The sequence below is a fragment of the Zeugodacus cucurbitae genome, chromosome 4, assembly GCF_028554725.1.
Source record: "Zeugodacus cucurbitae isolate PBARC_wt_2022May chromosome 4, idZeuCucr1.2, whole genome shotgun sequence".
Classification (NCBI taxonomy): Eukaryota; Metazoa; Arthropoda; class Insecta; order Diptera; family Tephritidae; genus Zeugodacus; species Zeugodacus cucurbitae.
The window spans coordinates 17,612,038-17,629,070 of NC_071669.1; the positions used below are offsets into that span (position 1 = coordinate 17,612,038).

General features: G+C 32.0%; 1 protein-coding gene across 1 annotated transcript in view; it reads left to right on the top strand.

Moving 5' to 3' along the window:
* Positions 1-616: 616 nt before the first annotated feature.
* The window catches only part of LOC105215923 (ATP-binding cassette sub-family G member 1), a 39,726-nt gene continuing 23,309 nt past the window's right edge, over positions 617-17,033 (top strand). Inside the window, exons 1-2 of the mRNA XM_011190119.3 lie at positions 617-1,847; positions 14,788-15,122. Of these exons, the coding sequence (XP_011188421.2) occupies positions 15,038-15,122 (85 nt within the window). The 5' untranslated portion in view covers positions 617-1,847; positions 14,788-15,037. The remainder of the gene's footprint in view (positions 1,848-14,787; positions 15,123-17,033) is intronic.

Sequence of the window (17,033 nt, forward strand, 5' to 3'; positions counted from 1 at the left end):
AAAAAACAAAAACAAATTAAATGAAAATAAATTACTTTGAGTTTGCCGGTAATTACGGAAATTTTCGCATGCATACCTTTCTTTGGCGTCTTTACGCATAGTTGTTGTTGCTGTTTTTCCTTTTTTTACGATTTCATTTTCTGCCTTTGTATACGCGGCATACCCAATTTTCGCTTATTTGTTTATTTGAGATACAATACAACACATACATACAGACATACACATCCAATTATTATTTTTACGTATTTATTTTGCTTTGCATATTCGCTTTCGTTGTTGACAACAACCACAACAACAACAGTAATGCAAATTTAAATAATAACAAATAAAAACAGAAAGAACAACTGTTGCTGCTGTTTATACAACATGTGTTGTTGTTGTTGTTGTTGCCGACAACCCCAAACTTATAGCAAGTGACCACTGTTTTCTGTGTGAAACAACCACATACACACATACAAACAAACAATAGCAGCGTAGCAGAGGAGGCAAAAGTAACGGCAGCGCCAGCGTCAGCATGAGCAACAGCACTGCTCGACCGCTTGTTGTTGCTGGTCGGTGTGGTGTGTGGCGCACCGACTTTTGGCGGCGAGCTCCAACTTCGTATGAATTCATTCGCATTTGTGCTTCACAGTGAAGCGGACGAAAGGCGCGCAAGCTACGAAGTGACATAAGCATACAGAGAACCCTTTCAGTTTTTGTTTTTGTTACTACCAGCAAGGAGAGTGTATAAAAAGTGAAGAAAAAAAAGAAATAAAAAATAAAAAAAATTAATTTAAAATAAAAACTAATTAAAAAGTGTACTAAAAAAACAAAATAAAAAATCGCGTGCAGACTTTGCCGTTATTTTTTCGAAATGCAAATTTTTTTTAATTAATTCTAATTTCAATGAATTAAATTAGCAATTTTTAGCAAGCAAAGTGCAGATTGAAGAATATTTGTTGTTATTGTGTTGTGCGCATTTTGATTAATAAAATAAAATATAAAAATATATAAATTAAAAACAAATAACAAAAAAATTAACATTCACAGTAAATAGTAGACATGTTCAAACATGAAACTGTTATGAGAACTGTAAACAAACAAATAAATATAACATGATATAAACAGCAAACGCATGACAGTTGATCACAGTTTATAAAACAGTGTAATATTACAAATTCTCAGAAACAATTGTTTATAAAAGTGTTTAATACTACTAAAAACATATTTTCCACGAAAAAAAAAACACATTTACAAAAACAAAAAAGTAAAAAATCTGTAATAAACAGTGCTAATTGCTTGCCACCCAACAAAAATATATTTATCGTTAATAAGCGTCGCACACAAATCACATCCAGAACAAGCAACTCAATTAACAAGCACATGAAATGCGCTAAAATATGGTTTGCAATAATTTATTTCTAATTGAAATGCAAAGAGTGTGAGTTGTAATAAAAATTTGCATTAGAAATTCTGCATAAAAACAAGTTGTATGATAATTCGAAAAAAAATCTGTCTAAACACAGCCAGTTGTTTTGAACAGTTAAAAGTTCAAAGCCTTTGATGCATAAAATTTGTTTGTTGCTAAAAAATTATATTTTTTTCTCTCTCGCGCAAAAACAATTAAATTTTGTTTTGGCGTGCAATGCACCGATAAAATTGCGAGTAACATTCTGTGTGTTTGTTTTTAATCACAAAATTCAAAAAAAAAAAAAATTAAATGAAACAAATAAATGTGCGCTTATACATATAAACCAAAAGTGCTAAACATCAATTGTTGAATTTGAAACCGGCTACGATTTTGTGTGCATTTGCATTTGAAGTCAGTAAGTGAAACGAGAATATTGACTGCAGCTCTGATTGTGAAAGTAAGTGTCTCGAAAATAAAAATTAAATATTTAAAATAAATGAAATTGTGATAAATAATGAATATTGTCAATTAAATATGCAGATTTGGTTTAACAAAAAAATAAAAGAGTAGAATAACAATAATATAATATACATATATTAATAATAATATAAAATAATAATTATAATAAGATATAAATTTAAATATTTCAAACATATTTTTTTGAACAAACTTAAATTGTTGTTAAAAAATGAAATACTAAACCCATATGTGTTTAAAAATGTTTAATAGTTTTCAAAAATAACTATTTTTTAATCTTAAGTCGTTATATTGAACATTGTTCAGTACTGTGACCCAGTTTAGAACCAAAAACCGAATTGAATAGTTTCAGTTTTCATATTTTATTTTTTTTTTTTTTAATTTCTTATTTATTTTGAACTCAATTGTCATTAATCTAAAGTCGATTTTGAGTGGAAAATATTAAAAAAAAAACAAGTAAGGAAGGGCTAAGTTCGGGTGTAACCGAACATTTTAAACTCTCGCAATTTATTTAACTTCATTAATATTATATAATACACAATTTGACCCACATATTCGTCATATATATTGTATAAAGTCCATTAAAAGTTGGAAACCCTAATATTAGGTTAAAAGCACCGAGGTCCTCATGTTCGATATATGGGGCCTTGAAAACCTATGGTCCGATTTCGGCGATTTTTAGAATGGGGCTGCCACACTATAAACGTAGTATTTGTGCAAAGTTCTGCACCGATATCTTCACTAGTACTTACTTTATATATTGTAAAGTAAACGATTCAAATCGTCTTCAAAGTTCTGGTATATAGGAAGTAGGCGTGGTTGTGAAGCGATTTGGCCTATTTTCACAACATATCATTGGGATGTAAGGAAACTATTACAAACCAAGTTTCATTGAAATCGGTCGAGTAGTTCCTGAGATATGGTTTTGACCCATAAGTGGGCGATGCCCATTTTCCATTTTGTAAAAAAATCTGAGTGCAGCTTCCATCTACCATTTCTTATGTGAAATTTAATTTATTTATTTATGAAAATTTAGGGCTGGAGCGTTTTCGTCCATTTGGACAACATGACCTAGCCAGCGTAGCCGCTGTCTTTTTATTCGCTGGACTTTGTCTATGTCGTCGTATAACTCGTACAGCTCATCGTTCCATCGTTTGCGGTATTCGCCGTTGCCAATGTTCTGAGGACCATAAATCTTACGCAACATTTTCTTCTCGAAAACTCCAAGTGTCGTCTCATCTGATGTTGACATCGTCCAAGCTTCTGCACCGTAAAGCAGGACGGGAATGATAAGATAAGGAATATGTGTTCCAAGTTTCATTAAGATATCTTAATTTTATCTCAAGTTATCGCTTGCACGGACAGACGGACAGACAGCCAGGCGGATTTCAAATCCACTCGTCAACCTGTTCATTTATATATATATAACCCCATATCTAACTCTTTTATTTCTTGGTGACACAAACAACCGTTATGTGAACAAAACTATGATACTCTGTGCAACATGTTGCGAGAATATAAAAACAACCTTGAACTTTCAATCAATAATTTCAAACAATTCCAACCGATTGAACCGCATCGACGAAAATTGCCATCCGGTTATATCCGCTGGTTTTAAGCTTCTTCGAAATTATATGCATATTAGCTAAGCTTAATTTTGCATGCATTTTAATTGACGAGACGAGAAAAAAAAGAGTTAAGAGTATTAAACCGAATAATTTATATTTATTTTACGTAAATATTTTTAATCTTATTGTCGATAAATAACAATGTTGTTATACACATTTGAGCCATAAATTACCTATTCTAACTATATAATTTTCAGTTCAAAATAAATATTTTTTCATTTAGTATATTTTAGATTTTCTTCTTAAAAGTAAGGCTTTTCCGTATAATGTCCTAAAGCTTCTTTTATTTTATGCAGTTTTAAAATTTCCTCTTTTTAAAATATTATATTTCTCTATTTTCTATCTCATAAATAATAAGTATGTACAGTTGTATATGTATGTATGTAATATATTTATTAAAATTGGGTTAAGTTGCCTAATAAAGTCACAATGTGCTTAATGAAGTCATCAGCTCTGATTGTCTTCTAAACACACCCATACAAAGTTTTTTTAATATTTTTATAGCTGAACAATTAAAACGTGTAATTGGCGTTTAGGCGTATTTTACAATAATAATTATTATACTCAAATAAGCAAATTCTGCTCACGCTGGCTTAAGCATTCTCAAACGGTTTCTATACCACAAATATACTGAATTCTTTTCCAGGAAATCGGTTACACGTTTCAAGATAAAAAAATTTTAAAAATATTTTTAATTGAAAGTATGTGACTACGATTCGGTTGGCGATTAGCTCTAATCAAAACTGAGAGATCTGTAAAATGTTTCTTCTAATAACGTTTACGTAACGATGCCACAGCCTTCATATTCGCCAGACATGACTCCATCTGACTTTTCCCTATTTCCAAAAATAAAGAGAATCGTAAAGGGATGTCGTTTAAAAGCATACTAGATATCGCTGAAAGAGCCAATGGCTATCCCAAAATTATCATGTTTGAGAAGTGTTTCGAGATTGGAAGAAACGCTGACCTAAGTGCTTAATACCGAATGTAGACTATTTTAAAACTAAACTCTACAAGTCCCTCATCATTCCCGTCCTACTTTATGGTTCAGAAGCGTGGACGGTGTCAACATCCGATGAGACGGCTCTAGGAGTTTTCGAGAGAAAAGTTTTGCGGAAGATTTATAGTCCATCAAGCATTGGCAACGGCGAATACCGCAGAAGATGGAATGATGAGCTGTACGATTTATACGACGGCATTGACATAGTTCAGCGAATAGAAAGACAGCTGCTACGCTGGCTAGGTCATGTTGTTCGAATGGACGAAAGTGTCCCAGCTCTGAAAGTTGATGCAGTACCCGCTTGTGGAAGCCGAGGAAGAGGGAGACTCCACTCCGATGTAAGGACCAGGTGGAGAAGGACCTGTCTTCACTTGGTATTAACAATTGGCGCCAAACTGCCAAAAGGAGAGATGCGTGGCGCGCTGTTGTGGACTCGGCTATAACCGCGTAAGCGGTGTCTACGTCAGTCAAGAAGAAGAAAAAGACTATTTTAAAGGCGACAACATTAATGTCGACGAATAAATATTTTTTTCAGAAAAAGGAAATTACCGTTATTTTTCGAATACACCTCGTATGTAATTTCCAATACTCACGATGTTTATGATTACTTGCGCTGAAAATCGTTTTGTTTCGTGTACTTTTTTAATTTGCAAGTTCAGAATTTTTTTCCGTGTGTGTATATTATCGGCCGATTGCATAGTTTTTAATTGCGGATGCAATAATACCCAATAATTATTCGAACTTCATTACAGTTACTTATGTAATGTTAGCTTCTAAGCGCTGTTTTAATTACAAACTCACAGCTTTACATAGTTTCATAGCTGCATAGTAGACAGTGTGTAAATAGTCTCACTTTGTATGAATAAACAATTTTGCTTACAACTAAAGTCAAATGCAAGCTTTTAACTTCGTTACGCTCAATTTCACCGCTTGACAATTAAATTTAACAGTAGCTGCAAAACCAAGTGTGTACTTAGGTGTTTGAATAATGAATTACTATTCAATTTGCATGTGTGAAGTCATTGCTACAAAAACACTTGACGGATTTAATGTTCTATTTTTCATCTAGCATTTTTCACATTTAAATAATAATTAATTTTACATAATTACACATCCCAGTAACATTACTCAATACATTCAATAACCTATTGCTGTTAAATATAACATAGCTCTGTTATGTTAACATGCATACATAATTATGTTAATAAGTCGTACGCATGACACAGCAAAAATTTTGGCTTTCCGTAACTGCTTCATTGTGGCGAAATAGTTTAAGCAGCTTCTAGAAATATGTATGTATGTATGTATATGTAGTGAAGTAGGAAATACAAATCGAACTTGCTTATGCTGATTCAGCTTAAAGATTTTTGCTGCAAATCAATTTATTTTTCCATGCTCAATCCAGTCCTCGATTTTTCGTAAGTCATTCACTTCAATTTGCTTATTAAAATTATTTTTTTTTATAATTTTTTTTTGTTTTTAACTGATTTTGCATTTTTTTTATTCTACTTATTTATTTATGTGTTTTTGTTAATTAACGCGTGCATAATGATGATGTGTGCGTGTTAGTAAGATGTTTATGGCTCAGAAGATGCGTAGACAAAATAGTTTATAAATAGTAATTTTATATGACATAGAAATATATTGATGGCAGTAGGTTTATGAGAGCTTACATTTTGGAGCAATATTTATTTTGACGTCACAGTTATGAAACAAGTTTGATAAAATTTCGGTAAAATACGTAATTAATTGATAAAACAACAAAATAATAAACAAAAGAGAAGTGAAATGAAATAAAAAGGAAAACAAAAAATTCTCAAATTTTAATAATTATTTTGTTATATATTTAGTATTGTCTTTTGTTTTTTTCTCATAATAATATTTAATTTATTTCTTTATTTTATCAATTCGATTGATTTGAAATTCTCAAACTGGTAGCAATAAAAGATTTTCCATTCTTTTCGCTAAATTGGCTCACACTTTATCAATTCGCAACATATTTGAATCTTTTATCGGTTAAAAACAGATTGGTGAATTATAAATTGTTATTGAAAAAATACATTTATTTTTAATTGACTCTTAATAATTTTTCAAAATACTTCATTGAAAAAAGTCAAATAATAGGGTGCAACTAAATATTTTTACAATACTAATGTTTTATTGGCTGTCTTTATCCATTTTTCCGCTCACAAATCTTCGAAAATCCAGTTAAATGTTTAAAGTATGCAATTGCATTTTTGTTTAATTGATTATGCCGCCTCTTTAAGCGGAAATTATTTAAAAAAGACTATGTATGTATATCAGACCTTAATTGATTCATTCCCATTTTCCCTTTAATAACCTTTTTGGACCGGATGTAATTGATCAATTAACCGGCATTTGCTTGTTTAAAGCTACATAATTACAACATTAATTTTTAATTGAATACAAATCGAGTTGAAACTGGAATGGAACTCTATAGTAGTTGTCCACTCTGGAAATTCGGTTGTAGTTATTGATTAAATAGCAATCAGGTGACGAAATTTACCAACTTGTTATGAACAGCAAAAACAAAAATGTATAACAGTTGATCGTTAATCGAATAGCTGGCTGTGCGAAAAACAAAAATTGGTATTTCAATTATAATCTTAATGTATTAAATTTAAAGGAAATTAAAGGAAAGGAAAAGGCTATAACTATAGTCCAATATAGTCCCTTAATTGATTCAATTATCTTTTTTTCCTGATTAAATTATTTTATAATTTGAACCTGTTATGCACAGCAAAAATAAAAATGCATAACAGCTGATCGGTAATCGAATAGCTGGCTGTGCGAAAAACAAAAATTGGTATTTCAATTATAATCTTAATGTATTCATTTTATTTGGCTGTGCGAAAAGGCTATAATACAGTCCCTTAATTGATTCAATTACCTTGTTTTCCTGATTAGATTATTTTATAATTTGACTTAATTAAGGATCGGTTTGAACGCGTTTAATAATGTTTTTTTTTTTAATTAAGCAGTTAAGAAGGACTAATGAAGGTAAAATTGAAACAATTGTGTTAATATAATTACACATTTGTCCTACGGAGTTGTAGCTATACAATCCAATCTTGTAATAAAATACATTCATATAAATTTTTTCAATCAAACTTTTTTATACCATTTTATGAACTTACCATTTGTCATACAGCGTGATTATTACAGTTTTTAATTTTATACCAGTTTTTTTAAGATACAGTACTATGTGATTACACCAGTTTTTGACATTTTTACCAGTTGTTTGTTAAATACAATATTCCATGATTATACCAGTTTATAAAATTTATACCAGTTTTTTTAAAGACACAATTCTGTGTGATTATACCTGTTTATGACAAGTTTTCCAGTTTGTTCCATTTCTTACTTTTCTCGTTTTATATACCCTGCTTGTTTGATTACCTTCTTTCTAAAGCTTAGTGAATCGAAGGCAGCTTATCTTGCGCTAATACGAAATCAATTGCAAAGAGAACTGAACGAGGAATCAGAAATATTCTGCTTACATACATACTTACATATGTACATATGCGACTTTGTCCTATGAATAACCGCAGCCGTTTCAATGATTATTAAATCGCCATAAAAAATACTAAATAACACTTGGTTGAGGCAAAAATAAAGGACAGCTGAAGATAGTTCGACTTGGTACGGTATGGCGCGGCTTAAAAATTCAATTCTGAGAAATGGACAAAAGTTATTTTTAGTAAACGACATGGTTTTAAGATTTGTTGAAAGTAAAAAGGAATCGGTGATTAGCAAAACGGAAAGTAAAAGAGACACAGCTAATTGGAATGACGCGACAAAACTTTAATGATGCAGTAGAATCTCAAAAAAAAAACGTCTTGTGTATATGTAATTTCAGAGCAGGCAATAAAAAGGTATAAAATACCAGCAACAATTCACTACAAATTATATAAGAGGCTGAAAAAATACTTTGCTTTTATGCAAATGATTAAGCGAACGAGAAATTCTAAAAGTTTTACAAAACAAAACCAATCCCATTGGAATATTCTGCATAATCAATATGCCTAACATATGCACATACATTAGATAGACACAACAGAAATGCCGTCTCACTGTCTCTAACTGTCAAAGCAATCACATTAAACTAATTAAAAATCCAACTTTAGTCGTATTGGATATCCGTCGATAAAATGTTTACTGGTTATTCGAAAACACTTAACTGAAAACTCGTTTCAGCGAAAAGGAAAATTACAGAAGTCAAGCAATTTATGGCAAACAGGAAAATGGCAGAGGAAAAATACCAAAAAATGTATACAAAAAAAGTCGTCGAAAATATTTGGCATTACTGACCTAAGACTCTTTTCTTCTCCCGCTATTTACACTATTGATATCGCACTTTTAAAAAGCAGGCAGCCGTTGAAGCAACCGGCTAGCTAGAAAAAAATGTGAACACATTTTGCGTATGCGCATATTTAATGAGGCGTCATTAATGACAGCCAAGACATGAATCACACACGTTTCTTCTGGCGCTGCTTGGCTGCTTTGCTGCAGATAAAGAATTATGATTTATTTGCGAAAGGCAAAGAAGTATAATAAAAAAATTATATGTAAATGTACATTTTTTGTATGGATGAAGCTGTCGGCTTGGCAAATGTGTAGAAAGTAAGTGATTGTTTGGCTATTAAGTCGCACGCCACGTACAATCAATCATCCGTTTTTATGTAAATATGTAAATTTATACTTATTTATTTATTTATAATGAATTTACATATATGTTTATTAAGCAACAAAGAATTTTATTTGCTTCCATATATGTACATACCACACACATGCGAAAACGTCTCAAGTTGGTTGTAGCGCCAACAGTTCGAATATGTTATGTCATATTAAAAATTGTTTTGCAGCACTTGAACAGTTAGTACGCGTATGCTAATTGTTTGTGTTTGCAGAAATTACAAAAAATTACATTACGTGCTAATTTTTAAAACGTTGTATTCGCATTAAATTTTTCAAAGAAAAAAATTAGTAGAAAATGCGATAGTATATAGGGTAAAAACTAAAACTAATTCTCAGTGCATTTATACTCTCGCAATTTATTTATAACGGGTGATTTTTTTGAGGTTAGGATTTTCATGCATTAGTATTTGACAGATCACGTGGGATTTCAGACATGGTGTCAAAGAGAAAGATGCTCAGTATGCTTTGACATTTCATCATGAATAGACTTACTAACGAGCAACGCTTGCAAATCATTGAATTTTATTACCAAAATCAGTGTTCGGTTCGAAATGTGTTTCGCGCTTTACGTCCGATTTATGGTCTACATAATCGACCAAGTGAGCAAACAATTAATGCGATTGTGACCAAGTTTCGCACTCAGTTTACTTTATTGGACATTAAACCAACCACACGAATGCGTACAGTGCGTACAGAAGAGAATATTGCGTCTGTTTCTGAGAGTGTGGCTGAAGACCGTGAAATGTCGATTCGTCGCCGTTCGCAGCAATTGGGTTTGTGTTATTCGACCACATGGAAGATTTTACGCAAAGATCTTGGTGTAAAACCGTATAAAATACAGCTCGTGCAAGAACTGAAGCCGAACGATCTGCCACAACGTCGAATTTTCAGTGAATGGGCCCTAGAAAAGTTGGCAGAAAATCCGCTTTTTTATCGACAAATTTTGTTCAGCGATGAGGCTCATTTCTGGTTGAATGGCTACGTAAATAAGCAAAATTGCCGCATTTGGGGTGAAGAGCAACCAGAAGCCGTTCAAGAACTGCCCATGCATCCCGAAAAATGCACTGTTTGGTGTGGTTTGTACGCTGGTGGAATCATTGGACCGTATTTTTTCAAAGATGCTGTTGGACGCAACGTTACGGTGAATGGCGATCGCTATCGTTCGATGCTAACAAACTTTTTGTTGCCAAAAATGGAAGAACTGAACTTGGTTGACATGTGGTTTCAACAAGATGGCGCTACATGCCACACAGCTCGCGATTCTATGGCCATTTTGAGGGAAAACTTCGGAGAACAATTCATCTCAAGAAATGGACCCGTAAGTTGGCCACCAAGATCATGCGATTTAACGCCTTTAGACTATTTTTTGTGGGGCTACGTCAAGTCTAAAGTCTACAGAAATAAGCCAGCAACTATTCCAGCTTTGGAAGACAACATTTCCGAAGAAATTCGGGCTATTCCGGCCGAAATGCTCGAAAAAGTTGCCCAAAATTGGACTTTCCGAATGGACCACCTAAGACGCAGCCGCGGTCAACATTTAAATGAAATTATCTTCAAAAAGTAAATGTCATGAACCAATCTAACGTTTCAAATAAAGAACCGATGAGATTTTGCAAATTTTATGCGTTTTTTTTTTTTTAAAAGTTATCAAGCTCTTAAAAAATCACCCTTTATATTGTATAAAGTCCATTGAAAGTTGGAAACCATAATATTAGGTTAGAAGAACCGAAGTCCTCATGTTCGATTAATGGGGCCTTGAAAACCCATTAATGGTGGGTCCGATTTCTTCGATTTTTAGAATGGGGCTGCCACACTATAAAGGTAGTATTTGTGCAAAGTTCTGCATCGATATCTTTACTAGTGCTTACTTAATATATTGTAAAGTAAACGATTCAGATCGTCTTCAAAGATCTGGTATATAGGAAGTAGGCGTGGTTGTGAAGCGATTTGGCCTATTTTCACAACATATCATTGGGATGTAAGGAAACTATTACAAACCAAGTTTCATTGAAATCGGTCGAGTAGTTCCTGAGATATGGTTTTTGACCCATAAGTGGGCGATGCCACGCCCATTTTCCATTTTGTAAAAAAATCTGAGTGCAACTTCTATCTGCCATTTCTTATGTGAAATTTAGTGTTTCTGTCGTTTTTCGTGACTGAGTTAACTCACTTTTAGTAATTTTCAACCTAACCTTTGTATGGGAGGTGGGCGTGGTTATTATCCGATTTCAACTAATTTCATGGTGTGTGATGGGATTGCGAGATATATACAAATAACCGATTTGAGGGCGGGGCCACGCCTACTTTCCCAAAAAAATTACATCCAAATATGCCCCTTCCTAGTGCGATCCTCTGTTCCAAATTTTACTTTTTTAACTTTATTTATGGCTTAGTTATGACACTTTTTGTGTTTTCGGTTTTCGCCATTTTGTGGGCGTGGCAGTGGTCCAATTTTGCCCATTTTCGAAAGCAACCCTCTCACGGTCCCAAGGAACGTGTGTTCCAAGTTTCATCAAGATATCTCAATTTTTACTCAAGTTATCCGTTGCACGGACGGACGGACAGACAGACATTCGGATTTTGACTCGTCTCGTCACCCTGATCATTTTGATATATGTACATAACCCCATATCTAACTCGTTTAGTTTTATGACTTACAAACAACCGTTATGTGAACAAAACTATAATACTCTCTTAGCAACTTTTGTTGCGAGAGTATAAAAATGACGCCTGGCAGACTGCGGCCGATAAGCTCTTAAATTATATATTAAAGCATTTTATTATGCAACCTTGGATCTTACGTAACTTTCGAGCATTGGAGAATCATCTGGAAGCTGCTCTAACGTTTCTTCGCCACTATAGCATGCCCTACATTCTGTGAACTCTATCTTACTGATTTTCTCGAGTTTTCAACAATTCATGGTAACTGAGACCGCTGTAATGTCTCGACTGCCAACTCGTGTCCCGTTCAAAAGTTCAGAGCGAATCTCAAAAAATCTTTTTGGTTGGTTGTTGCATATTCTTATGTAGTGAGATAGATATCTACTGCAAAATTATGGACTTGCTGCTTATACTTATGGAACTCAGTCCAAAAATCACAGTTCCAGACATTGACTATAAAGGTATCTTATATGTACAGGAGCTCCTGTAGCTGTTTCACATTTAGACCAATCGAAAATTTTTTTTTCAAACTATTGAAGGCCTCACTTTCGATCAATTTATTCGCTCCTGAGGAAAGTATATCCTATTTTCGTTTTCTCAGTACTCATGTTTTCGCACTTTATTTGAATTTTTATTAGCTGGTTGCACAGAATAAGGTTCATAAATTAGTTAATCATGAATCAGAAAAAAATATATAACATATTAAAACAAAAAAAAAAATATATAATACTTAAAAAATCAAAAACATTAAGTAAACCAAATAACAGGTTTTATCAGAAATTTATTATAATTGTTTGCAAAACATTGAAATAATATATATAATTAGTAATAAAAAATCAAAATAAATATATCAGGTCATAAATTTTTTAAATATACTTAATATAGAACTGGTTTTATTTAGTTTTTAATTAAAATGAATCAAATTCTTTTCTTTTTGCTAAACCGACTGATCAGAAGTTTTTTTTAATGTTATTGCTATTGAAACTTATTATAGAATTTGTATCATTTCGAATGAAATTTCTGGTCGAATTAAATTCAACGGAGCTGAAAATATATTTATTTTTTTAATTATGGATATACATTTGTTGTATGCTTCATTTTAATGGTAATCAGCTCTTAAATTCTCGAGAAATACTCACAAATTTCTAATAATGAAGCCTACATACCAAATAAAAAACAATACCTTTTCGCAAAGCCCAATAAATGTAGTACATTAAGATTATAATTGAGAAACCAGTTTTTCACAAATCCCAATAAATATAGTACATTAAGATTATAATTGAGAAACCAGTTTTTGCCTTTCGTACAGCGTACGGCTACTCAATTAACGATCAGCTATTATATATTTTTGTTTTTGCTGTTCATAAAAAGTTTATTATTTACTAGAAGTTTATTAGTTGCTATTTTATTAATAACCATTACCAAACAACAAGTCGCAGAGTTGTATTACAGGTCCAACTTGATTTGTAATTGATTAAAAATTAATGTAGTAAATTAAGATTTTTGTATAGTAAATCGATTACAATTAGCGCTTTAATCGAGTAAAGACCGGTTAATTGATCAATTAAGTTCTGGGTGAGAAGGGTATTAAAGGGGAAATTTACGGATTGAATCAATTAAGGTACTTTCCAAATAAATTTAATACATTAAGATTATAATTGAAATACTAATTTTTGCCTTTCGTACAGCGTACGGCTACTCAATTAACGATCAGCTGCTATGATTTTCGTTATTCTATTAAACTTTATGCCGAATTTATAGGTAAATTAGTGTGTTATCTTAATAAAATTTCTTCAATAAATTGCGAGAGTATAAAATGTTCGGTTACACCCGAACTTGTTTTTGTATAAAAACGTTTACAAATGTCAATGAGCCTCAGTCGCACTTTTCTTGGAATTTAAAAAGAAAAGCAAAATTTCCCGCAAATGTCGAGAATTCGGCTCAAAAAGTGACATGTTCAGTTGAGAATAAGTTTGGGATGCAAACAGATCTCTACAAATATTTTGTTGGGTTAATGTTGACACAAACGTCCAAGTTCGATATAAAACGATTTAATCGACCAGTGCTTGACCCTAGAGACATCTATTGGAAAACGGCGGAAGCAAAGTTTTAGACCTATATAGTTTTATTTATTACTTCAATATTGTAAATTACTTAGAAACACGTTATACAAAGTACTTGAAAAGATATACGTGTCTGTTCACTTTTCAATTAGAACTGTGTCTTACTCAGCACTTTTTAAAACCTACTTGTATATTTTTCATAGGAAGAATTGAAAAATTAACCTCAAAGTTAATAATATATTTATTTAGGTTACACAAGCTTGATTAAGCATTTGTTTTCGCTTTCAACGCCGCTTCATTATGCAAAACTAACAGAGAATGTTCAAAACTAATGTTAATTCTTCACACTCTATTGCACTAGACCTAATTTACGTGCAGTAACAGTAATGTTATGCAATAAAATTGAGCCTCTTAAATTCAAAAACGTGCATTTTAAATACAAAATTAAATTATTTAAACGCGCGCCTGACGCTATAATCTTCCATATAATTGTATTTAGTAATCGAATTGCTTGGAAAGTTTTGAAATGGTGCAATTAAAATGCATATTCACACTCACTTAAATCATTTGTATTGCGTAATAAAGCTGTTTATAATTTTTTTTTGAACCATGACTGTATGTAGCGGGTATTATATGAGTCAGTTTTATATTATAGATATAGACATATTTATACATTTTTGTATTTAAATTATTTTTTATATGTAAATTGAGACTTTTTTTCAACTTTTTATTAAAAACAATTCTGTATGCGCATGCGATAAAGAGCTTCATATTAACATTGACGATAAATTATAATAATACTCAATTACAATGCGTCTTAAATTACTTTGTTTTTGTACTTACTTGCAGTACTCATGCTTCAGACACTTCTCAACTCAACTCAATCATGCACTAATGCAACATTTTGAAAGCGTAACACGTTCCACCGAAAAGGTAAATTGAGCGATAAAAAAAGAATTGACTACAACAAAAAAACTGAATAAATGCGGCGTTAGAAAAATAACATTCCAAACATATTTCAACAACAACAACAAAACAATTTATTGTGCAAAATACATAAAAAAAAGAGTGTAGACGAGTCAACCAGCAAGCCGCCACGATGGAGCATACCGCCTGTCTGAAGCCAACGAAAGATGTCGAATTTCAAGATGTTTACTACACCGTTAAGGAGCGCAAACACTTTAGTGAGTACATACATATTTCCATTTACTTAAGCTGCGTATTGAAGTAGGAAAAGTAAATAAATTATTGCTAAATTGTTGCGGTTAATGAAAATGCGAGTTTTTCATGCGTCAAGCCATGGCGGCTGCACTGTGGGATTTTATGAGTATTTTTGGCGTAAAATATTTTTTATGAAAATTCCCATAAAATGATTTCATAATATTTTTTATTAACAAACATTTTTTTAAATAAATTATTAAACATTTTAAAAATTATTTGTGAAATTTCCATAAAAAAATAATTTATACCAACAAACAATTTTCTAAATAAAACATTTAAATTATTTAAATAATTTTTTTGAAATTTTCCTTAAAAAAATAATTATATGATAATTTATTCCAACAAAAAATTTTTAAACAAAATATATAAAATATGAAACTATTTTTTATGAAAATTCCTTTTTTATACTCTCGCAACATGTTGCACAGAGATTATAGTTCTGTTCACATAACGGTTGTTTGTGTCACCAAGAAATAAAAGAGCTAGATATGGGGTTATATATATATAAATGATAAGGATGACGAGTGGAGTTGAAATCCGGATGTCTGTCCGTTCGTCTGTCCGTGCAAGCGATAACTTGAGTAAAAATTGAGATATCTTAATGAAACTTGAAACCCATGTTTCTCGGCACCCTGAGGAAACAGAGGATCGCATTAGGGGCACATTTGGATGTAATTTTTTTGCAAAAGTGGGCGTGACCCCGCCCCCAAATAGGTTTTTTGTAAATGTCTTGCAAACCAATAAAGCTATATAAACCAAGCTTTCTGCAGTCGTTTCTTTTAGCCGTTTCCTTATACAGTCCAAAAATGAAATAAATTGGATAATAACCACGCCCACCTCCCATACAAAGGTTAGGTTGAAAATGACTAAAAGTGGGTTAACTCACTAACGAGAAACGTCAAAAACACCACATTTTACATAAGAAATGACAGAAGCAAGCTGCACTGAGAATTTTTTACAAAATGGGAAATGGGAGTGGCGTCGCCCACTTATGAGTCAAAAACCATATCTCAAGAACTACTCGATCGAAATTCGGTATATAACACTTTCTTGACAGCCTGATGACACGTGTGGAATATGGGCGAAATCGGTTCACAACTACCCCTACTACCCATATAACTAAGAATTTTTTTCTTATAACGGTTTGTCTTTGTACCAAAAATGGTTAAAATCGGATAATAACTTCTCCCCGATCCCATATACCTAATTATAAGTAATATAAAATTAAGTGAGCGTATAGTCTTCGATATATTGTATCATGGTGGTGAAAACGAGTGAAGTCGGTTTAGGAATTAGGTCCCCATATACTATTTATGATGATTTTCGTTATTCTATTGAACTTTATACAGAATATATGGGTCGAATTGTGTTATCTTTATAGAATAAAATCAATCAATTGCGAGAGTATAAAATGTTCGGTTGCACCCGAACTTAGCCTTTCCTTACTTGTTTGAAATAAAATATTTAAAATATTAAAATATTTGTTTGTGAAAATTTCATCAAAATCAGCTTCAAAAATAATTTATAGAAACAATTTTGTTTTTATAGATTATATAATAATTTCTTAGAAATAACGGTCAGTTACCCAAACCGCACAAATTTCATTTGACGTCTTATTATATATAAATTATAGAGTTTGTTTTCAAATGTCTCTCACATATTCAGTTATTTGCACGACATTTTATTACCCCAAATTGAATCTCTAATTTATAAGTTATGGCACGTTCCGACGACATTTCAACGCCAGTACCGATATGTGTGGCCTAATTAGCATAAGTCATTCCTTTTGCTTTGTTATTTTTTCTAAGAAACCGTAAAACATATCTGAGAATTTCAGATACAATTCATAGGAATAACAACCTTATTTGCTATGA